Source organism: Cucurbita moschata, unplaced genomic scaffold (assembly GCF_002738365.1).
Source record: "Cucurbita moschata cultivar Rifu unplaced genomic scaffold, Cmos_1.0 Cmo_Scf00018, whole genome shotgun sequence".
NCBI lineage: Eukaryota > Viridiplantae > Streptophyta > Magnoliopsida > Cucurbitales > Cucurbitaceae > Cucurbita > Cucurbita moschata.
The window spans coordinates 3,786,441-3,813,009 of record NW_019268534.1 but is presented as its reverse complement, the minus strand read 5'-3'; the positions used below and the strand labels follow the sequence as shown (position 1 = coordinate 3,813,009).

At 35.5% G+C, this 26,569-nt stretch overlaps 1 protein-coding gene across 1 annotated transcript in view; it reads right to left on the bottom strand.

Moving 5' to 3' along the window:
* Nucleotides 1–26,569, bottom strand: part of LOC111456078 (midasin) — a 43,736-nt gene that overhangs the window by 4,517 nt on the left and 12,650 nt on the right. The window contains exons 18-68 of the mRNA XM_023097816.1: nt 24,748–26,505; nt 24,396–24,463; nt 24,109–24,313; nt 23,912–24,010; nt 23,534–23,830; nt 22,031–22,224; nt 21,895–21,949; nt 21,223–21,373; nt 20,081–20,154; nt 19,050–19,197; nt 18,720–18,818; nt 18,552–18,652; nt 18,350–18,439; nt 18,210–18,275; nt 17,946–18,110; nt 17,640–17,847; nt 16,670–17,550; nt 14,996–16,576; nt 14,740–14,917; nt 14,484–14,564; nt 11,914–11,990; nt 11,588–11,836; nt 11,337–11,472; nt 11,016–11,101; nt 10,845–10,930; nt 9,874–10,015; nt 9,699–9,785; nt 7,888–8,011; nt 7,137–7,291; nt 6,653–6,769; nt 6,229–6,366; nt 5,972–6,142; nt 5,696–5,887; nt 5,506–5,607; nt 5,184–5,396; nt 4,965–5,087; nt 4,510–4,591; nt 4,283–4,413; nt 4,041–4,205; nt 3,726–3,801; nt 3,535–3,647; nt 3,161–3,219; nt 2,965–3,075; nt 2,662–2,730; nt 2,406–2,562; nt 1,563–1,657; nt 1,364–1,476; nt 1,046–1,275; nt 731–952; nt 252–473; nt 9–167 (exon numbers count right to left, since the gene is read on the bottom strand). Coding sequence (XP_022953584.1) covers nt 9–167; nt 252–473; nt 731–952; nt 1,046–1,275; nt 1,364–1,476; nt 1,563–1,657; nt 2,406–2,562; nt 2,662–2,730; nt 2,965–3,075; nt 3,161–3,219; nt 3,535–3,647; nt 3,726–3,801; nt 4,041–4,205; nt 4,283–4,413; nt 4,510–4,591; nt 4,965–5,087; nt 5,184–5,396; nt 5,506–5,607; nt 5,696–5,887; nt 5,972–6,142; nt 6,229–6,366; nt 6,653–6,769; nt 7,137–7,291; nt 7,888–8,011; nt 9,699–9,785; nt 9,874–10,015; nt 10,845–10,930; nt 11,016–11,101; nt 11,337–11,472; nt 11,588–11,836; nt 11,914–11,990; nt 14,484–14,564; nt 14,740–14,917; nt 14,996–16,576; nt 16,670–17,550; nt 17,640–17,847; nt 17,946–18,110; nt 18,210–18,275; nt 18,350–18,439; nt 18,552–18,652; nt 18,720–18,818; nt 19,050–19,197; nt 20,081–20,154; nt 21,223–21,373; nt 21,895–21,949; nt 22,031–22,224; nt 23,534–23,830; nt 23,912–24,010; nt 24,109–24,313; nt 24,396–24,463; nt 24,748–26,505 — 10,701 coding nt within the window. The remainder of the gene's footprint in view (nt 1–8; nt 168–251; nt 474–730; nt 953–1,045; nt 1,276–1,363; nt 1,477–1,562; nt 1,658–2,405; nt 2,563–2,661; nt 2,731–2,964; nt 3,076–3,160; nt 3,220–3,534; nt 3,648–3,725; nt 3,802–4,040; nt 4,206–4,282; nt 4,414–4,509; nt 4,592–4,964; nt 5,088–5,183; nt 5,397–5,505; nt 5,608–5,695; nt 5,888–5,971; nt 6,143–6,228; nt 6,367–6,652; nt 6,770–7,136; nt 7,292–7,887; nt 8,012–9,698; nt 9,786–9,873; nt 10,016–10,844; nt 10,931–11,015; nt 11,102–11,336; nt 11,473–11,587; nt 11,837–11,913; nt 11,991–14,483; nt 14,565–14,739; nt 14,918–14,995; nt 16,577–16,669; nt 17,551–17,639; nt 17,848–17,945; nt 18,111–18,209; nt 18,276–18,349; nt 18,440–18,551; nt 18,653–18,719; nt 18,819–19,049; nt 19,198–20,080; nt 20,155–21,222; nt 21,374–21,894; nt 21,950–22,030; nt 22,225–23,533; nt 23,831–23,911; nt 24,011–24,108; nt 24,314–24,395; nt 24,464–24,747; nt 26,506–26,569) is intronic.

Here is a 26,569-nt window from a genome sequence, read left to right as displayed (position 1 = left end):
TTCTAAACCTTTGACTTCTGGAACTCTGGCATAAATTTCTCTATTGTTTCTAGAATCGAATTTTCTTCAGATTTGATGCTTTGGCAGGACTCCAAATGCACATTTTTAAAAGATTTTAGCAGGATTGATTCTTCGTAAGCCATTGTACTCAAACTGTCGAAGATTTTCTGTAAAAAGCCAAAAAGACGGTCAAATACTTTACTCAAAACGATGAAATAAAGTTGATATCAGACAATGAAAATCAAACTGACCTTCTGCTGCCACATGCATCTATATATGATGTCCTGATTACAACTACTACTGCTTTCAGAACCATTCCGAGCACTGGAAACCTTAGAACTTGAGTACAACTTTTCCAAAAGTGATGCACAACTTTTCAAGTGATTCAAATGTTTAGCAAAGTGATCCGCAACAGTGTGTTGCTTTTTCTGTATTACAACAAGTTGGTGCAAAAAAGAGCATGACCGCTCCACCTGGAAAAGGAAAAACCGAGATATAAGAGCCAGTAAGTTATGGATCCATGAAACATAAAAAAACTGGACACAGAAGAAATCCAACCACAGTGCAGTGTGTTATAGCAGGACAATATTATAAAAAACAAGAAAGGAAAAACATTCTTTATTTAGTACGGAAAACCAATGTCCCAGAGACAGACAAGAAATCATGCTGGTCACTTGACGGCTGAATTTCTAACAATATTGATTACCAGCACTTTCAAAATAGGAGTTACCTGCTCCCGAGTAACATCTTTATGAGAGTTCAAGCAAATCTGCTGCAAGTGCAACACTGCTTTTACACTCTTGAAATAGCATTCAATGGTTTCACTTCTTTTTGCAGCCAATCCTACATTCTGAAAATCATCTGAAACTTCACGTGGCAGTCTACTTTGAGACAGAAGCAAATACTGAATGTCATCTGATTGCTGAAGGAACCACCAGGATTTAGGATTCTCCTGAAAGGGCCAAACAAATATTTAAGCAAACACGACATAAAAATCTAGATGGCTTCACAATTTAAGGAAAATTTAACATCTGAAGTAAAATACCTCCAAATAAATAGACTTGTGCCTTGACAAACCACTAGCTTCCAAAAGCTTTAGAAGTTCAGACAAGGCCCTCCGCTTCCCTTGGCTCTTTTTTGATTCCTTCCAAATATCATCGCAATAGATTGCCCTCTGGTATATTCTTTCAATTGTAAAACTTAAAGATTTCCATTCTTCTTGGTAGGAAAGGGACTGCGATTGAGATTCTGATTGCTGAATAACACTAATCAAATCTGAAAAGTTGCAATATTCTCATATTCATAAGCATTAAATTGGAAACAGAACTCAACGATAAGAAAATATAAATATGAATAAAAAGACCTTCAGCACTCTTCAAACTTGAGAATGATAACTTGTATTCAGGAGTTCCATTTAGGTACAAATTTTGAACCACGCCTTGGACACTTTTTCTCCAGTCAGTAAACCAATTAAACCTAAGAACCAATCAAGGAATATTAGAAATTTTAATACAAGAAGTTCTCAGTCACAAGGAACAGCAGGAAGACGAAAAAACACTAACCTGTCTTCTGCACCAGATTGAAGAGATTGTATTTTGGTCCCTTTTTTCCCTGCATCTTGGTTTAAGAAAAGCAGCACAGGTTGCTGCAACAGATCCTATAATAAAAAAGAGAAAAAGTAGAAACAAAAAGAAAATTATAAGAAAAATGTCAACGCTTGATCTATAATGTTGATCGCTATAATTTTTTCTAATAGTGGATGCAACCCAAAGGTCACACTTGCCTACATTTCCAAATTTACTTTAAAAGAAATTTTTGCGAAGTCTAATTTAGACCGATGTTTTTCTTACTTTCAGAGAATTACATGTCCAAGAAAGACTAACTAAATCTAAATTGATAAATAATCTAAATTCACTAGATACTAGGTAATCTAAATAAATCTCTAGATAGTAGGCAACAAGATAAGATAAATCTAAAGAAATCTCTAGTTAACAATAAATCTAAATAATAATCCCTAAATAGCAAGTAACTAAATCAAAATAACAATCCTTAGATATAAAATAATAATCTCTAGATACTAGGTAACTAAATCCCACTACTTTATCCCCTTGGATACTAGGGGTAAACAAATATCCCTTCGACACTCCACTCAAGAGTAGTAGATATCATTTATTCTCAGTTTGGATACTAACTCATGAATTACACAAATATCTTAAGACTAATTCTTAAACTGATTTGAGCTTATGAATTACACAAATATCTTAAGACTAATTCTTAAACTGATTTGAGCTTATGAATTACACAAATATCTTAAGACTAATTCTTAAACTGATTTGAGCTCAATGAAGGCACCAAAGACCCTAGAAACGTATAAAAGCAAGTTGGAGTCATTATTTATCACTTACACTGTATTTCTTAATAAGCTTCCTGAGCTTCAGCCTACTTCTTCTTGAGTTCTCCAGAGAACAATAACTCTCAACACGTTCCCAACGACATAATTTCTGAATTTCCTTCAACTCCATTTCAATTTTCTTCCGACAACCTTCAATATGCTCCAATATTCTGAAGTGGGAAAAAAAATCATATCCCATGATCTATCAATACAAGAAGCATCCAATATTCTGAAGTGAGAAGAAAAATATCATATCTACTGAAACTCACATTGGTAAAAATTGCACATAATATCCAAATAAGTTGTACAAGGCCTTCAATAGTTCCACCTCATAAGGACTGCATTCAGACAATTTCATTATTAGAAGGAATGAGTTCAAAATACAAATTACCGAAGAAACTAATCATCATCAAGCGAGAGGGGCTACTTTAACCATTAGACTTGAATTTGTTTGTCCCAGGTCTTCATAGAATGTAAGAATGAACAATAACCACACACAATCCATTTTGTCCATCTTCCTATTTATACCACTTCTCACAAACAAGATTTAAGAAAAGAACTTTTTGTGTTACCTGGAAACTTTAACGCATGCACCAATTCTAATTTGTCCAAGGAATGAAAAAAGAAGCTCAAGGCGTTTCCTGAATTCCCCAACACTTGATGTATTTATGAAATCCTCCAAACTGCAATAAACATACTACTGTTGATATAAATAGCAGACGTATAAAAAACATTTGGAGAGCAGGGTTTAATAGGTAAAGAACATGCCTGCTGATGGTAGAGTCCGAATGCCAATGTCGTAGAATAGAAAAAAGAGGAAACCATAACTGCAGCAAAAATGAGGCAGAAGTATTTTATTAGTACTAAAAAAAATGTAATATATAAGTTCCTCAGGACAAGAGGCACTTGGTCAGAAGAAGACACGCAAGTATCTGCGCTTCAGCCACTTGAGACCTTGTTTAGCAATATCAAGGGGGAAAACCATCCCTTAACCATTGAAGGTCAAGACTAAAATAATCAAATTAAAAGCATGGATCAAGGTAAACAAACAAAAGCTTTTCTATGGCCAAAATGAATTAGAACCCTCCCTCATCCTATGGAAAAAAGTAGTCTTATAAATCAACATTGGTCCATAGTATCACCTTTCCACAATTGAGTTCATACTGGTCCTGCACCTCATCAAGCAATGCTGGCCATGAGTCAAACTCAATCTTTTTCCATGATGAAACTAATTCAAGTATAGGCTCCAGTTGCTCTGCAAGTTAATATAAAAAAGTTGTGTAAGATGAACTTCCAAGAGCAAAACCAAAAAAATATAATTAAAAATCCTTACCAGAAGAAGAAAACTTTGACCCATGTTCTGGTAATGTCTGCACCTTGTTAACCAAGATTTGCAAACTTGATAAAGCCTGTAAAGATCATGATGAGAAACAGGACAAAAAGTTTAATAGCTTCGCCTTTCTTGCATAAGAGGTCACTATATGGGGTCTAACTGAATTGATTTAAAAGTATGCCCCATCACGATAATTATGGATGATCCAACGGGTAGCTCTTACTAACATCAATTTCAGTCAAGAATCTACATCCCCCTAAAATAAAAAGATTTCTATCTGTGTTACAAAGTAGCAATGCATAGCAGTACAAATACCTTTGCTACTGGGGTGTCCATAGAAAGATTTCGAAGCATTTCAATTATATCCAAAATCATCTGAAGAACATGATGTTCTGCATGATCAAGCAAAAGTGAAGAAACACGTTGATGAAGTGGGGCAAGTAACTTCACCATCTTTGCTATCATTGAAGGATTTGAATCCTGAGTAAAAGTATTACAACCATAGTTATAAATAACAGTACATTAAAAATTAAAACAAACAAATCACTTTGTAAAACCTTGTAGAAATTATATTTCCCGGATACTCTTTCAGAAAAAACACAGTTCCCTTCATATTCCAAACAAAGACGTAATAAGTGCTCAGGTGCAAGTTTGGCGTCCAGACTTGACAGCAACAACCCACCAAAATCTGAAAAAACAAAACAAAAAAAAAAAATCAACAAACAAATTTTGACTTTAATGGTTCAAAAAAATGGTCAACAAAATATCTCGTAGTCACGAATACCTTTAATGAATGCTAAACCCAAGTTATATGAAACAGAAAAAGAAAGTAACCGGGATGCATCAGATACTTTGGAAGTTCCAGGCTGAAACCAAAGGAAACACGTCAGATAATGAACTGCTACAGCATCTACAATGCAAAAGACGGCAGGAAAAAAGTGGAAGCAGAAAGCTATACTGTTAATACCATAAAAACCCTTCTTAATATTCAAATTCTGACAGTGTGTGTGTGTGTGTGTGTGTGTGTGTGTGTGTTTTAAGAAGGATACAACTTTACAAGTATCTTTCATGGCAGCAGTAAGAGAAAATCCTTTGCATATCCATACTTTGAGAAAACGAAACACTAACCTATCTGAAGAAAAACTATAGAAGGCAACAATTTCTCGGAATTATTAAAAGTACAAGTTATGAAGGAAAGAAATGAACAACAAAGCTCACAGTAATCTGTAATGAACTTACAGCTAAAACAAGATCAGGAGAGCCAAACAGCTGATTATGAATGTGGATCATCTGGTCGATCATAGACTCGTCTATTAAGCTCCATTCATCTTCTGAAGTATCATATTGCTTGCTAGCTTCACTCTGGAAGATCACATGCCATTTCAACCAATGAATAAAAATAGCACAAGATCAAAGAAGTATTATATAATTGCCTATAAATCTGCAGGGGTGTGGTACCATATCAGTGGACTCATCTTCAGAGAGTAGCTCCACTTCTGAAGAATTTTCGTTATCTAATGATTTGCCAACATCAGCTTCAATAACCTTCTCAATCTCGAACACACGGGGCTTAAACTTGTATAATTGAGAGTCAACATCTTCTTTAGTTGTTGATTGAACTTTCATATTCATCCAGAGGTTCGCAAATCCATTGAAAATATTATCTAATAGCTGACCAATACATACCATAAAAAAGATCGTTAAAAATGATGACATGTATGGTGAACTTATAGTTATAAACATTCACAATTCTGAAATAAAACATGGCAAGAAGCTTCACCAGAAAAGATTTAGCATCCATCAGCCTGGAATCAGCAACAACATGTGAAGCACGAACCAGAATATTGTAGTGTAGAGCACTTTTAAGTTGCATAACGCAGGTCTGTTATCAGAATGGATTATGTCGATTATAAATAAATAACAGAAATGAATGATTATTAATTTTCTAAAATGTAAAAGAAAATACAGACCTTATCACTATCCACAGTTTCTTTTGAACTAGTAACCAACTTTTCCAGCAAAGCCACATCCATTGCATAGAAACAATCTGTATCAGGACTGAGATCATGGAACGAAAACCCAGCCAGGCCATCATTTAAACCAACAGACATGTGATTGGAAGGAAGCCCCCGTGGGAATCTCATAAAGGAATAAATTGATTTCTGGCAAAATTTTCAGGATCAGCATTTGAACTTATGAAATCTAATATGAAGGGAAAAATAAAGGCAAAAGCTGAAATAGAATACCATAACTTGCTCCCCATTATACGGTTCAACCACGCTAGAAAAGCACAAGCTTGATGAGACAAGAGACAAGCCTAATTTCATTTCATAAACTGCAAGCTGAATGGGTTGAATTATATCAACATATCCAGTGTATTCATCTGATAACCGATCAATAAAGCGAGTAGCCATCTCCTGTGTAATCAGACCGTGTAATGTAAAATTTGCCAAAATCATAAATAATAGTCCAGAAAATAATCTACTAGAGACGTGACAAATACCTCCCAGTTGCTTAGTCTGTCCATTTGGTGCGAGTCTGTTGCTTCAATATTAGTTAACAAAATTTCAACAAACTCAAAAAACTCTTCACACTCATGTGTCAACTTCTTAAACTTCCCAGGTTCTACACGGAAAACAACCTGAACCAACAAAAAGCCATCATAACGACAAATCAATAACTAAAATTTAGAATTTTCATCTCTAAACTGCTGTAAAAGAGTATAGACAACTTATTTTCCAAAACATGGAAAAAAATGCTTTCCTACAGTCCAGTATTAAATATGTTTTTCTAACACTTGAATAAGATTGCATTCACACAATGATGCATCAGATGGTAAGAATGCATCTCCAGCATATAGAAGACAAGCACACGGTCTCTCTTCCAATGACCACCAGATGCATAGAATTGATGTAAAAAAGACAAACCTTTTTCTGCAATTTAGTGCACTCCAGTTCAAGATTTTCAAACGTCTGTTTTCTTTCCTTATCAGCTTCTCCCACAATGGAAAACAACCCTGCCAATAGTTCGCACTCTTGCCTCACCTACAACAACATTGAGTAGCAGCTTCAACTTATCATCTAACAAAAATGACTTAAGCAAGAAGTAATCAGGTGAGCCTGAGGAAAGCAGTTGCACTCAGTACAAAACCTCCTACGGTCACAAACTGATGTCATTTATATTACAAATGCATCAAGGAAGACTGCATTTTCAAAATCAATAATTGCCAACCAATGGCGACATGGTTTAATTTGAAGGCATAAAACTTCGTCAACACATTTAAAAAATCTGAGATTTGAAAAACATAGCATAAAAATTATAAAATTAGAAACTTCGTCAACACATACATTATCTTTAAAGACAGAATTAAATATAAAAAACAAAACTATTTTTAATAGCATGAGATAATACCTCAGTTTCAACTTCAAGTGAAGATTTCTTTTCCACTAATTGCATATACTTGTAATAATATTTGATGGAAGGATCCAAATGACAGCAACTGAGCAATAGATACAATCGCAATCCTCCAAGTCTTAACCACACACGACCAAGTGTATGATGCAGATCTTGAAAAAAAAAAAATAATAACAGAAGAGTTGTAAGTAACAGAACGGAAAAGGCAAAGATCAAGCATCAGTCATTAAAGGGATTTCCAGTCAACTAATAGCCACTGATCTGCAGAAAGGTTAACCATATCCAAAATACGATGAAAGTGAAATATTATGGTAGAAACTTTTGCAGTGGCCATCTAAATCCAATAGACATAACCAGTTCATCCAAATGCAATATAATAAGAGAAAGCAGAGAAGATATGAAGCAGCTGGGCTGGAGTAGAATCCTTCTGTTCATTGTTGTTTCACTAGATTCCAAAACACTGAGGCTTTCAGTAACTTGTGGCTGACGCCTATGTGCATTTGTGCCTTCTGATTCCATAAGACTGTTGGCCCTATGCCCCAAGAATCTAGGATCTTGGATATAATGAGAGAACTTTTCAAACTCTTACGGAACCCTTCTCTAAAGAATGAGAGATCCTTTTGACCTCCTTTGTTCTAGATTTGGGTTGGGTTTCTAGTCAGCCTTCATCAATGCTTCCTTAACGACACATACATTTCTTAAATCAAAGTAGTTAACACAATACAAATAGATTTTGTTATTTGCTTACCTGTTGTGACGTCCTGAGAAAAGAGATCCTTAAGCAGAGGTTCAATGAACAAATGCACAGAATTTTTCAATCTCTGTTGGCTTGATTTCGCAATGAGGGAGCAAAACAACCGGACACTTTCTTGCTGCAAAAAAAGTCAGCTAAGGTTTTTAGGAAAAGTGATGGATCATATTTGTACAACACATAAGGCAATCTACCATTTTACATGAACAAAATATATATACATACAAACAAACAAGTAGTAAATTAGAAATCATGTTTAGAAGTCTTGTTAAGCTAGTTTACTAAGCCTAGAAAGTTAAAAGTTTACGACTTAGCATTGTACTTAGTTTTATACTTAGTTTTATAGCTTCCGCAGTGCATAATTGTGAACTTCAGTGCATAATTGTGAACTTTGATTGAATTAATATGTTTATAAGTTTTCCAACATACCTTGGATGATTTACTACCCCTTGTTTGAGCATGTTGAGCATGATGTATGTTTATATATGTTTATAAATGTATGATTTAGGGTTTGGGAACCCGTATATGGTTATGCTATTGGATAATGCTATGTGATCTAGCATACATGCTATGAGTATGTTAGACCATGTTCCACTATTCTACGTTATTATAGTCCTCGAATCTAGTTTTGGATTCCACAAAACATTGGGTTGACCAAGTATCTTGTAGGGACGATTAGGGCACAACCCCTCTTCGTGAACTAGCCAAGAGGGGTTAGGGTTCTACTTGATATACAGAGTTCAGTTGCTACCCATCGAGAATCCCAAGAATCATAGAGGGTACACTACTAAGGTGGCTACAGTTGTGCCTAGTGGGAAGTCATGACCTTATTTATACTCTTCTAACCCAGGAGGGTGTGCGAATAGGCAGATTACGATTTTCGCTTAAAAAGGTGCTTTAGTGTTTCTGCTTAAAAAGACGATGCAAAAGGTGCTTTATTGTTTCCGCCCAAAAAGGCAATGCAAGAGGTGTTTCTTTATATGGTCCCATGTATCTAAGAGCCCGATATATGGTCCCATGCTTTAGAGCTCGTTACAAGGGCTAGGTAAACTAGAGTTTGCCACATAAAAAGTAAGAAGTGCATAGAGTTGTATGCAAAACCTTACCGGGCAAGAATAGACCAGAGCAAGTATAAGTATGAAAAGAGCCGACAAATATACCGAGTATTTTTATACTCATACCATGTCGTTCTATTTTTTTCTCAGATGGAGTATAGAACACTATTGACGACGAGAGCATGCGGAGCTGTGCAGCTACAGGGGTACCCTTTAGATCGAGTTGTCTTCCTTCTTGTCATTTTATTATTATTTCAAATGCTACTTCTCAAAACATATGTTTTTTTGTAAACCGTTTTGACTTGACTCCACATATATTACCTTTAAATTACATATATGTCGGTTTTGAATGCATAAATTAATTTTAAATTCTATGTGTCTCCCGCATTATAAAAAGAAAATTTTACCTTTGAGTGTAAGTAGCAACATATGATTCGAGGCATCGAAAATCAAGTCATTACAGTTATATATATTTTAATCTAAATTGGACAATAATGCATCTCAATCAACTAAATGCAAGGTATCTCCCTGCCTGAGGTTGAGGTTGATCCTAATTGTCCCTCATTTTGCATATTAGGATTTCTTATCATTTTAAACACTCCCACAATCTAGAACATATGCCTCGACTTCTAGGGTACAGCTTACAATGAGAGACCACATCACATTTGACACCAAACAATAAGAGCATCCAAGGGCATGGTATTAATGGAACATTTCATAAGGTAATGAGTCAATAGCTTTCAAGGAGCATACCGGAGTTTTGTCCTTGTGAAAGAATCCAAGGGACTTTATCTTAACAAACTGATCCGCATCAAAAGATTTTTCATGAGCGTAAATAATCTGCAAGCATTGATATAGCAGGAGTAAATTCAAACTCTGGTTTCCATACATGAAACATAGGATCTCCAGTTAAAAAATGCGAACCTACCTGCAGGAAAAGATTACAAGCAGCTGATAAAAGAGAAGAGTGTGCATCCACTTCCCCTAGTGGTCTATGCCAAAGATAACAAGCTGCTACTTGTATCTTCAAACGCTTAGCAAAAAAGTCTTTGATAGAAGCAGGGCGCCACCTGAATGAAGAGAAAATCATGAAGGATGCACTACGCAAAGTACGCATATCTTAGAGAGAAACTTTCCATGAGCAAATCTATTTACCCCAAAGCCATTAACTTTAAATACGAATCATTGTTTTGAATGTATTTCATAAAAAATAATAAATCAATTAAAAAACTAAATTTTCCTGTGCGAATAGAAGTGCTAAAGAGAAACGACTTCGTATATAACTCATCACTAGCCATAACCATATTTCCAGATTCCAAACGCACTTTATTTGAGGCACACTTCTTCCTATCAATAACATACACAATTTATTTTTTCACCATACAGGTCATAACATAATTTCTCATAGTCAGTTACCAGAAGTATTAAGTAAGGTTTGCCCCAAAAGGAAAACCTGACACCAAAGTGAAGCATAAGAAAACATGCCTACTCATGCTATATCGACCCTAATAGGTTAATTAACTTAACAACGTTTCTCAGATTTCAGCATCTGAAATGAAAATCTTCATCATTCTCAGATACTAGGTAATCTAAATAAATTCTTTAGGTACTAGATAACTAAATCTAAATAAATTCAACCGATAAATTAGGGAGGTCAACTTCCCTTATTTAATAGGATTACACAAATATCCTTCAACACTCCCCCTCAAGCTGAGTAATAGATATCTTTCATTTTCAGGTTAGATATCATATCTCCGAACAGCAAGCGTATCCTTATCCATATATAAAGAACCTACTACATTTTCCCCCTATTTGCATACTAGGTTAGATATCATATCTCCGGACAGCAAACACCCGTTAATTTCATTGCTATCTGGATAAAAATAATAATAATCTTACAAGATCTGGGAAACTGTTGCTGAAATCACAGGCTGAACAAGTACATGAGGAACTGGAGTTCTGTAATCAACAACCTTTGAGAAGTTCTGCATACAAGAAAACCATAAAAAAGGGTACCTAATTATATACCGAAGGTTTATATTAATAATCAGTCTAAGAATGTAAACCTACCTTGACATAATCAGGGCAATGAATCCACAAAGACTGATGCCATCTAAACCACATCTCGAGAAAAAAACCAGCTGCCTTTGCACGCACTGAAAAGCAAGACAGATCAATTTTATGCATAATAGAACGATATATGTCTAGAATGCATGCAAAGTGGGTGTGTTTCAATTTGAGGAAAAATCCTCCAATTAAAACCCAAGCTAATCCCCATGAAGAAAGAACTTCATTTACATCATACAAATAAAGACATTCTTCAAATTTCCATCGAATACCGAGAATGTAATAATATAAAGGTGAAAGAAATATAATAGAATTGTACAAAACCTCTATCCATAGAATCCCACTCATCCAACGTCCATAGCAGATTTTGATGAGCAATAAACATCTGCGGAGGTCTTGAGGAGAATGTCAACGAAAATTGTAAAGTTTCTTTCATGAGGATGGACATGCCGTGTAGTGCCTATCATCAAAGCAAAACAAATATCATAATGAAAGCATTTGCAACTAAAACTGGAAAAACGTGAAAGAACAATAAAAGAATCTGCCTTTATAAAGAAAAAAACTGTAAGACATACTTGCTTCAGTTTTCCTAGATCAAGCAAAAGAATTGAAGAAAGCTCCTGCAGCAACAGCATATCGAGGAAAAAACTGGTACCATCATTTATAGGAAGAGTGTCCAACCAAACATCAGGATCTGCCTTTATAAATATGTCATAGCCAGAAGGACGACAGATAAGTGATAATTTTTCCTGAACAGGATGGTTCTTCGATCCCAGAATTGCCTTAGCATTGTTCTTCTCATGTTCAAACCTTGCCAACAGCATCTGTTACAAACAAAGTTGATTTCCTTTTTCAGTTGATGAGAAAATTAATTTGCACAAGTAAAAAAGTGATACAAAACCTGATAAATGTCCAGCAAATTCTGAGCGACATCATCTTCATCAAATTTACTGAGTATACAAGAAGACATGGAAAGGCCTACAAGAACACAAAAGAAAAGAGAAATGGCCACTTATAGTTAAACCAGTAGTGGCTGCGATTTCAAGAAACAAAGGGGGCTAGTTTCAACTATTTCAAGAAAAATTTATAGTGAAGAAACATAATGAAGATATTTTACACAAGTTAAAAGTCTGCATCTACTTTCAACTATTTGAAAGAACAAGGCATATAAATCAGAAATACGGAAAAAGGTAATGCATTGCGTCAAATTGCAGCAAGAATAAACCCCAATACTGCGTAAGTATGGAGTGGGAACAGAATAAGTACATAAAAGATAATCTTTCTAGGCAATAAAATGATGACAGCATAAATATCTTTTCAATTCAGTTCTACACTAGGTGGTTGGGCCATGAAGTTTTTTGACAACCACGGATGAAAAGAATTGAAATTAAAACTCAAACATGATGAATTGTGATATATTCTACAAAAATTCACAAATATATAGGAACGTCTTTGGACAGTTAACAAATATGAACGCCATAACTGTGAAATATTAAAAAGAAGTAAAGGAACAAACAGAAATAGAAGGATTTTGTGTTTTGGTAATACCACTACATGTTACCATTGGACCCAAACGTTTAAGATTATGGGTTACAGAAAATTTATTCTTTCACTAATTTTTAACAAATGCTCTAAAAGTAATTTTAAAATTATCTATCTAATCCTAACAGAGCATCTTTATAGTTCATTTCGTTTAATGTTTCCCTTCTCAGATTATTGTTTCCAATGGGTTTATCAAACAAAAAGTTGAAAGTTTGTTGTTTCATTGAAAAAGAAAGATGGCTCTCTTGCATTCCCTGCTCGCATTATGTGCAAATGAACTACGAAAGGTCTTTTTTCAGATAAGAGTATTTGAAAGAGCCAAATAAACACAGGCTCACATATGAAGTCCATGCTAAAATAGCCCCAGCACAAAATTAAACAAAAGAACTCTTCCCTGATCACAAAAAAAAGGTAGGTGCATCCATTAAAAAGCTATAGAGAAGTTTCTAATATAAGTTAGTAAATGTGCAGAAGGCGTATGGATTTGTGATTTACAGCTAAAAACTGATCCCTATTTGGTAAATGGATTTGGATACTTCATCTTGGAGGAAGGTCATTGAATTGAAATATGGTTCTTACCACTTTGATCACAAGCCCAATCATAGATCAATCATTTCATCAAATGCTCCATTGAAAGTCATTGATAAGTTCAACGATCAGATTCATAAAGTTGACAGTTGCTATATTTGGTCAAAAGGACTTATTTGAGAAGAAGTCTACTGAAAGAAGAAATTAGGGAATGGAATAATTTATTCATCCTTCTCTCCTCCAACAAGTTGAGATTTCAAGGTGACTCATAGATATGGCGCATTGAAAATATGGTTATTTTTTCCACCAAGATCCACTACTCCCTTGCATTAGCAGGTATTAGAGGTAATGAGAAATTTACCCAAAAAAGTCAGATTCTTGAGAAACTCAGCCACTAATACTTAACGACAAGCTTCAGCGCAAAGCCCCTGGATTGCTCTCTCTTCAATGTTGCATTATTTGTAAAATGGCTCCAGAAACATCCATTCATCTCTTCAGTAACCGAAAAATTGCTACAGCTTATCCGAACCATGTTTTAGAAATTTGGTTCATCCAAGTGATATGCTTTCCTTCCTTTTTCTTGTTTTTTATGGACACCGTTTCAAGAAGGAAAAAGTTGTTTTATGCCTGAAGTTAAATCGGGCTTTCCATTGGTCATTATGGTTAGAGAGGTACTGGTGCATTGACGAAGTTGAGGAGTAAGGATGTAATTGCCCTCTACTTTTTGTAATTAGCCTTGCTCCTTTTATTGCCCATTGACTAAGTTTTCTGCAACATCCTCTTGATTGATTCTACACAAGATGGATCTTCTTCATATTGCAATTTCTGTTATTCATTGAAATGTTCTGTTTCTTCTTTTAAAAAAAACAGAAGAAAATGACAAGTTTCACTGGCACAAAGAGAGCATTGAACATAACTAAATCCCATACCTCCACATAAGAATCCTCTACACCTAGAAACATCCTTCTAGACCTTTCTAGTCCAAAAAATTACGAAGCTCTTGAATTTTGTACTTTTCAGGCTTTAGGATTTCATTAACCTGTTTGCTTATTTTCAGGCGTCTAGTCTGGAAGTTTTTCATTAGAAATCTATCCTCATACTGCTTAAAATTCTAGCTTATTAGGTTAATATCTTTAGTTCCTTTATGATTATTCTCGAATTCTTTTCAGGTGGAGAACCTGTTTATAATATCATGTTCCTTTGGTTTTCATGTGGCAAAGGTACGACCCAGTTCTAGGTATCAAAATCAAAATAAGTACACATGAGCACGTGTACACAGGCATTCTTTTGACATGTCCCCCTCTGTTCTGCCACATTTACAAAGATAAAAACTACCTACTGCTTTTGTCTCATAAAAAAGAGACAAAGCGTAAGCTCTCAAGGAAATACCAAAAAGTATACCTTCCATTGCAAGGCACCGAAGCTCAGGATTGGATGATGTGAAAACTTCAATTAAAGGATCCTTCCCTGCTACAGCTGAGACTGCATAACAAAATGAGCACAGCGTGTTGTTGGTCTTTATAAAGATTATAGAACACATGCAAGTAAATCCCAGTATAATATTTTCTAAATTTTCTCACAATAAAAGAAAAAGAAAAGAACTGCAAATGAACTTAAACTGTACAAGATAGAGGATCAAGAAATCGAGGTCCCTTACCTCGATCATGTAGTTTTAGATTTATTGGCCATAGACATTCACATAATCTATAAAGTTGCTGTTGCTTATGATACAGGTCAGCAGAAGAAGGTGAAGCAGGGTGACCACCATAAATCCATAGTAAGGACTTTTCTGAGTGAAAGGACAATGAAGTCTTTTCAAGTTTCTTACACTCCCTCTAAGTAAAATAAGAAAATCCATTAGCTATAGAAGAATATTAATATGCTCAGAATCTTTCCAATTATTACCAGCTTACCAGTATGGCTTCAACGGCATCTGCAAGGAAATCCTTGAATGGGAGGATATCTTTTATCAAAAATCGCCCAGAAACTTGTAACGTCTCAAAATTCAAAGAGACAAGTCCATCCCAGAGCAATATGTGATCATCGAGAAGAGTGCTGTAAGACTGAATAAGCATGTCAAAAGAAGCAGACTCGATAAGCTTAGAGGATGGATCTACAAGCTTGAAAAAGATTTCCTTCTCTAGTGCTCGCAGAGACTTCAAAACTGGTAAGAACCCTTGAGTTTCACTGCTTAGTTCATGCCTGCTTTCGGCGTTCCACTGTTGATACGTACGCATTAAAAGACCTATGCACTTGATAGCATTACGTAGAGATGTGCGGGACAACTGAAGTTCATCTTTTGACAATTCTAATATGCCTTTGGATGCATTAAATTCATCAGTCTTGTCTTCTTCACCCGATATAGCCACCAACTCAGATGACAAAATTGGAATTGGATGCACATCAAAATCTATTCCAAGATGGGATTTGATCTTACCCCGAAGGTGACAAATAAAATTCCACAATGGATGCTCTATAACCTGTTTGATTGATGTCAAATAAAGATTGAAAAGTTGGCAAAACGGGTGCAATATGGAACTAAACCAACTAAACCAGATGATATAAAGCTCAATATCCATTTCGGAAGCTTGCTCGATTGCCCAGTTGGCAGCAAAAAGTAACTTATTATTGTCAGATTTTAAGTTGAATTCATTTTTTACTTGAGAGCTCAATAACATACTGTTAGAAGCCTTCGGAAACAATAAGTTACGTAAAGTCTTAAAATCCATTAAGAATGTTCGTGCATATCCACCAGCAGATAGGTTAAAGTCCAGAGAATAACTCTTAGCAATTCCAAGTTCATGCAATGCGCATTGAGCTCCCAAGAATTCCAAATACATACAATTCTGCTTTACACAGGCTTCTTTTGAGTGCCAAACATAATCTCTCAATTTTATGTGCCCTGGCCATCCTCCAGGCAAACATAGATATGTCATTGATGCATCAAATTCAGAGAGCCAAGCATCTGATAAATATAAAATTTTTGCATTTTGAACAATACCCATCCCCTCGGCCTCACCAAAAGAAGAAAGATATGTATGCTCCCAACTGACATGAAGGCTCCACCGTGGCTTACAGCCATTCATGATGAGTTGCTGGAACAGCTGCACCCAGCGTGCAAGTTCAATGTATGTTATGCGAACATTAAGGTGAAGACCTTCTTCCCTTGCATAGACATGTGAGTTTGCCATGCATTCAACCAATTTGGCACCAGGAATACCAGATAAAGCAAGAAATCTCCTAGTGTCATTCAATTCAATGTCCTTTTTACCACACTGAGCTCCATCTTGCAGCCAATGAGGCTGTAACATGAATATTTCCACTCCCCTATTTCTCATTGCACGAGAAACCTCTCCATGAATTGGATTAACAGTAAGGAATATCCGAAAATTAGCATGTGGATACAGGACCACTGGTTCCCCATCAACAGTCCCGCATTCATTGATAGTTATTGAACCACATGACTCCACCAATGAATTGATTCTATCAAGTACCTAATGTACAAACAAAAAGAAAATTAAAAGACAACAAGTGTAAATCATCATACGAAATAAAATACAAAAAAATTGATGTTAGCTTTCACTCACAGTGGGGTTACAAGAATTTGCATTCTTAAGAATGATCCATTCTCCATGTTCAATAGCCTTGACTAGTATTCCTAGCACCCATTCAAACTTTGCTGAAAATGGCTGTTTCTGTTCACTCTCTTCCAACTTTAAAACTGTCTTAATGCATCGTTCAAGTACCTTGTTAGCTGGAGCATCATTCAGGTATGACATAAGTTGTTTAATGATATCAACTAGTAAACCAAGAGAATTCACAATTCTGTTCCAATTTTTTGCATACCCACAAGCAGAACCTGTTGCCAACTGGAAACTAATTTTGGACGAAAAAGATAGCCATTTGGTCATTATACCATTTCCAACCCAATCAAACTCTTCCTTAGAAGATCTTATTTGCACACTACAATATTTGTTGACATGATAGCCAACTTGATCGATAACATGACGTAAATTCCGAATGGCATCATATTGCTCAAAGCACCCAAGTAATTCTGATATATCAGTTGTGGACGAAAGATTCAACTCATTTAGTACATTCCCAGTGAGCTGAGCAAGCAACCTTGCGAGAGAAGTTTTGCCAGATGAAGATGAACCAACCAAAATGCACATCCACTGATGTTTAATGCAATGTGCAACAGCTTCTAAGCTTTGACGAATTCCTGGCAAAATCTTAAGCTGGCTACTCGCTACGCTACATGCTTGAATGCTATTCCTTTCAATGGCAATATTCCCCACAATTAAAAACTGAGAATTCAGTTGAACTCGTGGATAAGGATTAATAAAATATTTTGAACCAAACACTTGCTCATAAAGCCGCAGCACTTCCCTGCGATCACAAGCCGTTCGCATCCGTTGAATGTAGACAATGTTGAGGAAGCAATAATTTCTCAATCTTTCAGGTGCACCTAAAAATAATTTTTGAAAAATGTAAAAGAAATCAAGCATGGCTCTTTGCAAAGGAATCAATCAAGCCCAACCAAACAGGAGATCAAACCTTCAATAATCTGACAAGATCGTAGAACATCACGGAGATTAAACTCCCAAGGTGTCCCATCCTGAGCAAATTTTTTATACAGCATAACTTCTTCATGCAACTTTTTATTGAACAAGATCAATTTTGATAGCAAAGGCTTCGGGATTGATTCATAAAGTGAGCTACAAATGAAGAGATAGTCATCCTCAACCAACTCATCCAAATAAACCTGAAATCAAATTAAAAAATCAATACCAACTCTAACGTATCATTTATATCAAGATAGGGAATAAATAATTCAAACCAAGTCTATGGAGCAAAAAGTACCTTAGTGAACCGATTAAGGAATGACTTAGGTAGGCCTTTCCTTCCACCTCCTTGATACGAAGGATTCTGACATGCAAAAACTCTAAAGGATGGTGGACATTTAAACGTAAGTGCCAACTCAGGAATAAACACCTCAGCTCGATGGTCTAATATGGCATTCAATCCCTAAAAAGTAATTTCCATAAAAAAAAAAAAGGAAGGTCAGCTGCATAACAGATTAATATTGTTAAAAAAAGAGAGAGACACAAGATCTTCAAACCCTGCCTCTAAAACAGATTGTGGAGCAAGATTCAGTTCATCTAGCAAAACCCAACAGCCTTCCTTCAGAGCCTGCAGAAAGATGGGGAAAGTGTTATGTACTAAACTTCATAACATTATTATTTCTAATACAAGAAGATTCTAACCTGCAACAAGATCCCATCGGACCATGCAAATTTTATTCCCTCGTCACTTTCAACTGGTAAATCAGACCCCAGCAAATCCATCATATCAGTCTGCATCACAAATATGAGGAATGACAACAGCAAGATAGAGCACAGATAAGGTATACGTCAGATGATAATCAGAATAAAAATGAGCAAAGACAGGTATGTGGAAAATCATTACCTGCTCAGACAAATTTATGCGTACAACCCTGTGTCCAGAAATTTGTCCCAAGGACACAATCAAACTTGTTTTCCCAACGCCTGGACTTCCCTCAAGTAAAACTGAAAAGTACAATTCCATTCAGTATGCTTAAGTATGAGAATCTCGTAAATATGAAATCAGACAAACCTGGCTTTGAAAGCTGCATAGCCCGCAGTACCCTTAATGCATTTTTGTATGTTGTTGGTGCCAAGAACTCATATTTACCAGTTTGACAAGGCAGACAGCCTATAAACAAAGCAACTATTACTTAACTACCAAATGAAAATGGATATTTCTACACCATATGAAAAATAACTGACTGCAACCAAACTACCAATAGTAACTGAAATAGCAGTAGAACAAAAGTTAATTATCCTAAAAGGAAATTACGGAAGCAAAATCAACCTAGAAAAAAAAAAGATAAAAAGAAAATCAGACTTAGCATCACTACCATTATGAACACAGTAGCACGTATACCTTTCTCAATATAGAATGGATCAATCCCAAAGTGATTGCTGTCTTGCATATAGTCAGTGTTTGAAAGATCCGAAGCTGTACTAAGCTCCCCCCAGCCATAACTTTGAAGTTTCGCAAGTAACGAGCATTCAAGTTTAGCATTACCCAACTGTAGCAGGAGAGATAAAGCTCATCAAAAATGAGTTATTAATGCTGGGAAAAAATCCAAATAAGGGAGGAAGAAGTAACAGCTGTATCAATTCTTTTTTTAATTATTTTCAAGGAGGTACATATGTCTTTTATAATATAGAAAGGCTAACTAAATCCTTAAATACTAGGTAACCATAAATCTAAATAAATCCTGGGTAACAACAAAAATAAATTAGGGAGGTCAACTACTTCCCTTATTTGATGAGATTTCACAAATATCTCTTAACTTAAGGCTAAGAATTATACAAATATTCCTTAAATCAAGTTCATTCCTTCAACACAAACCTCCCCTTAAAAGAAGAATATCAAAATTCACTTGGCTTAATTAAAATTATTTTTAAAAAAAAAAAAAGAGTAACTACAAGCCTCCTCATGAAAATGCACCATATAAACCCAAATATTAATTCAAATATGTGTGGAGTTGAAAAGATGTCACCAAAGGCTTCCCTGTCCTTCCAACCACCTTCATTGTAAAAGAAAACAAAACTCATACCAAAGGACAATTGGAATATGGTCCTTGTTTTTCTCCTCAAGAAGCTACCAAGTTACCAACATTTTTCCTTTTTGAAAATATAGTCTAGTTGCTTTTGTCCCGTCTCCAGTAAGTTGAAAGTGCAAGTTCACTGACCTTTAAGAGATTCCCTGTTTTGTCTACTTCATTGTTTTAATGTTGCTTTTCTCTCTGAATATAACTGACTTAATGAAATAATTCTTACTAATTCCTATCAAATAAATATGTTATTGCCTTATAATAATTAACTATCAAGAAAGCAAGGTATGGTACAACACCAGTGCAATAATATCGAAGCCATATAACAGGAGGTTAACAGAAGATTGACAACCTGTAGTTTCTCTAAAAGGAATGAAAAGCATCTTTTCCGCAATTCTTCAGCATCTCTTTTCAACATACCTGTCCCTGAAAATCAATATAAGAAACGATTTTCAATATAGAAGAAACAAAGCTTTAAATCTGTAAATGAATGGCTAATAACTTATAAACAAGTACGATAAGCAACCAACATGAAGAAAGGACATAGCTATAACGCAGTTCACAGATCAAGAATAAACATCTGGCTCCTTTTCCTTCTAATTACCAAGAAACTTAGGAGGGGGAAGGGTTTTCCATCCAACACATTTGATAACCGAGCAACTAATACACTCATTTTAGTGAAGAAGGTTCTTACCACTTATAATACCCAAAGTTTCTTCCAATCGTGTTTAACATTAGACAGTAACTTTGGCTTGAATTAACAGTTTCAAATTCTTGCATGACTAAGGATCCCGCTAAACTATATTAAGTAACCCGTTGGTGTGTAGGGATAACTCATCTCCCCTTCCTTTTGCACTCCCTCTTTTGGCAATGGAAGTTGTGTTTCTTAAGAAAAAAAAAATCTCGCTAAAAGACCAGTGGGTAATAGGATGGGAAGGACATTCTAAAATTGGACAAGCCTGGCAGACCACAAAAGACATGATAGAAACCAACTGTAAAGAACACAATTAAAGAGTTGAAGCAACAGTAATTACAAGCAAGAAAACACAGGCAAAATTAAAGAAATAATACAACTTAATAAAATATTCTGCTTTGGCTCATGTATGATACTAACTGGTTCTAGTGGACATTATAATGTTATTCACCCGTTTTCCATGAGCTTAATAAAATATGTGTTCCCTTGGCTTCATGCTGCTTCCTTTCCCATTTCTACTCCACTTGTTCCACTTTTTCCATTCCATTTCATTTCTATTAGTCTGTCAAGCTAAGTCCCTTGCTAAGGATTTCTACTGACGTTCCCCATGAAAAAGATGTGTTTCAATTATAAATATATTCACACAAAAACGGAAGTGTGGTTATATAGAACAGCAGTCAAATAATTAAGGTCATACTCGCGGCTCCCATGCATAAGCATAACTATCCCTAAAAACATCATTAAAGAAATGAAAGAAATCTTTCTGTAAATAGATAACATAGTAACACTGCAAGAATTACCTAAACTTAAACCATCTAGCAGAACAAGGAATGCTCCATGAAGAAATGCATATTCAGGACCTAGCTTCCTCTCAGTTGAGTCAATAAAGGAAACCCAAGAAAGTAGATCCCTCACTGTGAGCATTCTCCCTGACTGAAGCTGATTAAACCACTGCAATCAAAAAGACAAACTATTAATCGACGAGTGAAGGAAATAACCGAAGCTGCAGGATTGACATAATAAACAAGTGTTTTCAAAAAAGAAACGCTTTTTTTACAGTGTCAATGAAGTTCTGTTTATTTTTTAAAAAAATAAATACTGATAATTATGATACAAATAACGAAACAAAAAAGATATTGAGCGTAGACAAATAGTTCGATAGGAAATGCTTTGATCTGCAATTGTTAGTGGCTGGCTTTTAGTTCAAGTTCACGGGTTTTGAACCTTGTAATTACTTTGTTTAGAATGTTTTTTCTTTCTTTTGTAAAATGAAGAAATTCTTGTTTTGTAAAATTGATGAAGAATTTTGTTTTCTTCAAAAAGAAAAAAGGAATAAAATAATTACTCTTGAAAAAGATGCTGGGGCAAAATCGAGTAGTACTTGAAATTAGTACTAAACTATAAATACACTAAACGAAAGCAACACTTAGCCCCAAAAGAACAAATTCAATTCGTAAAGCAAACAAACATACCTCCCAAAAAGTTAGCATTAGATCCACCAGATGTGTAACTCTAGGGTTGGAAATCCTGTAATAAAATATGCTGGTAAAAAACACGGAAGATTACATTAAAGTTTGGTAAAATGCAAAAAACGTGCTAAGATTCTACCTTGTCAGCGCAATACTTCTGAGCTCATCCAGCTCCCCAACAGGAGGAACCCATATCTCTGTAAACCGATTACGAAGAGCAGGAGATAGCTCCTTCTTGCCATAGTCACCACCAGGATTCATTGTTGCAAAGAGAGAGAACTCAGGGTGAGCGGTCACTGTTTCCAGAAACTCTCCTCCTTTCTCGGCCAAAGCCTACAAATTTTCAACAGAACGTAAACAATAGTGCAATATTCAAAACAACAAGGTAACTATCACAATAGGTACAGCAATAGTAAAGCAGCATGAAATATAACTTGCATGGACAGCAAAATATTTACTGAAGGGAAGCGATTGAAGAAAGATCCCAACCATAATTGAATTTCACATCATCTGCCAATCTCATTGTTGGTACAACAGTCAAGGTAACTATCTTAATGCTAGCCGAATCTATGAAATAAAAGTCAATGGCGTTTTTCTTTTTCTATATTTTTTTTCTTTTAACGTGTGGAAGGTCGAGGATGCAAACAAGAGAAACTGCGAAAGAAAATGTACGATAAAATAAAATGAAAGTACAGAAAGAATAAATAAACTATGGGTCAGACAATAAACCAATAATTAAAATCAAGCTTAAATGTTTTCAAGAACATTGAAGAAACAAATTGAAATGAAACAGAGAATGTCCGTCGAACATTTTTGTGTTTTTCTATTCCAAGAAAAAATTAAAAAAATTCTAATTGTATAACTTTAAACATCAACATAATAAAACACACATTAAAATCATTATTCAAATAGGTAACTTTGAAACAAATGACAATTTCATTTGTTCTAAGACAAGTCATTTTAATTTTTTAAAAGAAGCTTTCTGGGAATACTCATTGAATTTCTGTCTTAAGAAACGCCAAAATGTCTGAAAATCCAAACAAGTCCTAAAACCTTCCAGACCCACCAACATTTAAAATGCACAGTTTCTCGCAAGATCTCAGATAAAAGCTACAGTTGCTAATCCACAACACGTTAGCTTTCCCTTTAAAAACCATGGCCCAAGAGGATTTAGAAAAAAAGATCTTGCTATTGTTTTAAGTCGCTGAATTATAAATGAAAGAGAACTCTTTCGACGAGAAATAACAACAGACACATGTATACACATACATGATATCTAACTGTATAAAGAATGCATAATTAACAGAGGTCGAGAAGGGATAGTAAGAAATCAAAATCTACAGAGTACAACAAAGTATATAAGCATGAAGAATAAAAAATATCAGTTATCTGCAAATCGTGCATATAAGCATGAAGAATAAATAATGGGAGTTATCTGCCAAACAAAGCAAATAAGCATGAAGAACTAATAATGGGAGAAAGAAGCCTTTGAAGGATTTTTTTTATCACAGGATTCTGAACCTGTTTCACATTATACAGTAGAAGAATGGAACAACTAATACGAAAAAAAGTATGATCATTAAACAATAAACAAGCACAAAATGACTAAAAACGTAATTTCAGAATAGGATAGTAACGTTACCAGCTTTCGTTCTGGTTCCAACACGCTGTTAATTCTTTCGAGCACACTATCATCCGCAAGCGAAATTTCGTCTATGAGAAACATATCACCATCTCTCATTGCTTGCACCAGCGGCCCATCCTGCCAGGTGAAAATTGTCTGCCACTGTTTATGCAACTCTGTAAGCTTTTTTTTTATAAGCTCAAGCTCCTTTATGCAGGGCCTTTGACAATGCCCACTGACTTCTCGGAGAGTCTTTATGATCCGGTCCAGCGAATCAAGAGTTAATGATGTTTGACCTATGTCAGAAGAAACAGACTACAAATGCAAACTGTATTAAATAACCTTCACATAAAACAGAAGGACTAACAAAAAGAAAAACGCAAAAAAAGAACTTACAATCCCAAGATTGTACTCAGATATCTTCAATATCAACTCATTAACTTCTTTTTCGTACTGTGATGTAAGCCTTGATCTCTCTCTATTAGGGTAAAATCCCTAATAACAATCCGTAGTTATTAGATTAAGGAACGGTGAAAATCCAAAAAAAAAACATCAAGCAGCTAAAGTAGCAAGCATTATGATAGAAAACACACCCCAATGAAGTCTGACGTCTCAGTGTATTGATGGCAATTCAAAATGTGTAATTTTTTTTTCATATGAGCACTCAAGAGTTGACAAATGGTAGTCTTCCCACCCCCAGTTTCACCAACCAAGAGAACAGGTTCACGGTTCCTACCATTTTTATAGCATCTTTCCACAAGAAACCATAATCTTCGCATACTCTTGGTTAAAGTAATACTGCAATTAAAGATAAGAGTCAGAAAAATGGCTCATAAAAGCTACCAGAACAAACTGGGAAACAGGGTATTTGAGCATTTACTTTGGAAGAATCCTCGAAATTAACGCACCATCATTCATCCTAAATGAAAACTCCTTTCCATTAGGGTCCTGAAAAAAATTGTGGATAACCTTCATTAATCATAAGCTTTCAGTAATCACATGATCAAACAACATGGTGTGTAACACCTGATTACGTTATTCATGTTTAAAATATACTATTATTCAATTTGGTCAGTCGCAAAAGACATTCATGGTATCCAAAATGTCTGTTAATCATATAATACTAACAAGTAAATATAGTATATTTAGCTGTGAGAGAGAGTCCATTTTATTGAAAAATCGAACTACAAGAACCATAAACAAATAATATGAAGAAGCAGAGAAAAAAATACCAGATTAAACAAGTCATCAGTTGGAAGTTTTACTCGGAGAATTTTCTCCAATACACCTTGGACTACAGATTTCTCAACTGGATTACGTAATCTCTCTGCTAAGAGATAATAACCATCTCTAGCTAAATCCTCATAGGAGCATCCAAATTCCTTAAAACGGTATGCCCAACGAAACAAATCTCGTGGTGTTATAAACCCATGCTTTCCAGAAAATACTTTGCTACTTTGCCTGAATAATTGCAATTCCTTCATCACATCTACCATTTTTTTAGCATAGTTTTGGGGGATTTCACATCTCTTCTCTACTATTGTGCTTAACTCATCTTCTGGTATTTCATCCACATGGATCTCCACGAAACGATTGCGAAAAGCTCGAGAAAGCATTTTACGACCACCATAGAAAGTGGGAGGGTTTTGGGTTGCAAAAAGCATAAAATCTGGATGTGCCTGTATAGTTTCCCTGAGTTCAGGTACAAAAAGTTCTCTGTTGTCATCAAGTAGCCGATTCAATGCTTCAAGCACATCAGATGGAGCCAAATTAAGTTCATCGAGGACTATCCAGTAGCCATTCCTTACAGCCTTAACTAGCATACCTTCTTGAAACACGAGATTGCCAGAAGAATCAGTTAGGTAAGTCCCTAAATATTCCTGCAAATCTGTGTGTTCATGATTATTGATCCTTACAAATTCATGACCTGTAATTGCAGCAAGGTACTTAACTAGACTGGTTTTCCCACTCGAAGTAGGTCCTTGCAGGAGGACAGGATATCGTTTAATCAACACAGCACGTGCCAAGTTCCTAAGATGCTCCTTGACACTCTTAGTCAACACATAACTCTCTGAAAGACCAGGACAAGTGTCCTTTTTTGGGGACAAGTAAGCATCAAAAGATATGTAAGGCGGTAATTTTCCCCCCAACAAATGTGATAACATCAACTGGTTCATTATCTGTGAACTTGGATAATCCAGCATAGTCAAGAAAAACATACAAAAACCATCATATAGTGCTCTGATAAAGCCAAATCGTCTTTCAGCTTTTCTAGTGTATTCCAGAGCACGGTATAGCGACCTTAAACTATATTGTGGCTTCTGATTAGCACCATCTTGTAGCCTTTCTTCAGATCCCTTTTTTACTGCTTTATAGAAACATACAATTCGATTTACGAGCTCCCGATTTGCTTGGCAGTCATCCATGAATTGATTAACAAATAAAGCCAAGTCTTCATCATCTAGCACATCATCCACAAAGAACTCTGTAAATCTACTCCTAAGAGAGACAGGCAAATCGCGCTTTCCGGCATCCGTTGCAGGATTCATACAGGCAAATATTCGAAAATTTGGATGTCGGGAAATATAGGTGACATCACCTCTTTCAGCCAAACAAAGTGAGCCAGTATCCCCTTCAAGGACTCCAATAATTCTCTGCAAGGTCTCAGGGGGGGCCAAATTAATCTCATCAAGTAAAATCCATTCTCCATTTCTAAGTGCCGTCACAAAAGCTCCTTCAACAAATGAAAAAACCATTCCAGATGACGCATCAATCTGCCCATTGGCAGCTTCAAGCTTCACAGAAAAGTTTTCCCAAGCTTTAATTGAATCTTCAACAAATGGCTTCTTCCGTTTTTTATCAGAACTAGCTCGCCCTGCTTCAACTGACTTCTTGAAAAATTTAACACCTTTCTCAAATCCAGTTAGTAGCATTTTCCAATTCTTATCTCCAAAATGCTTCTGCAGGCGAGTTAAAAAATCCCCATTGACCTAAATATTAAAATTAAACAAGTCAGTAGATTAAGAAACACAAAATAAGACTAGCAACAACAAA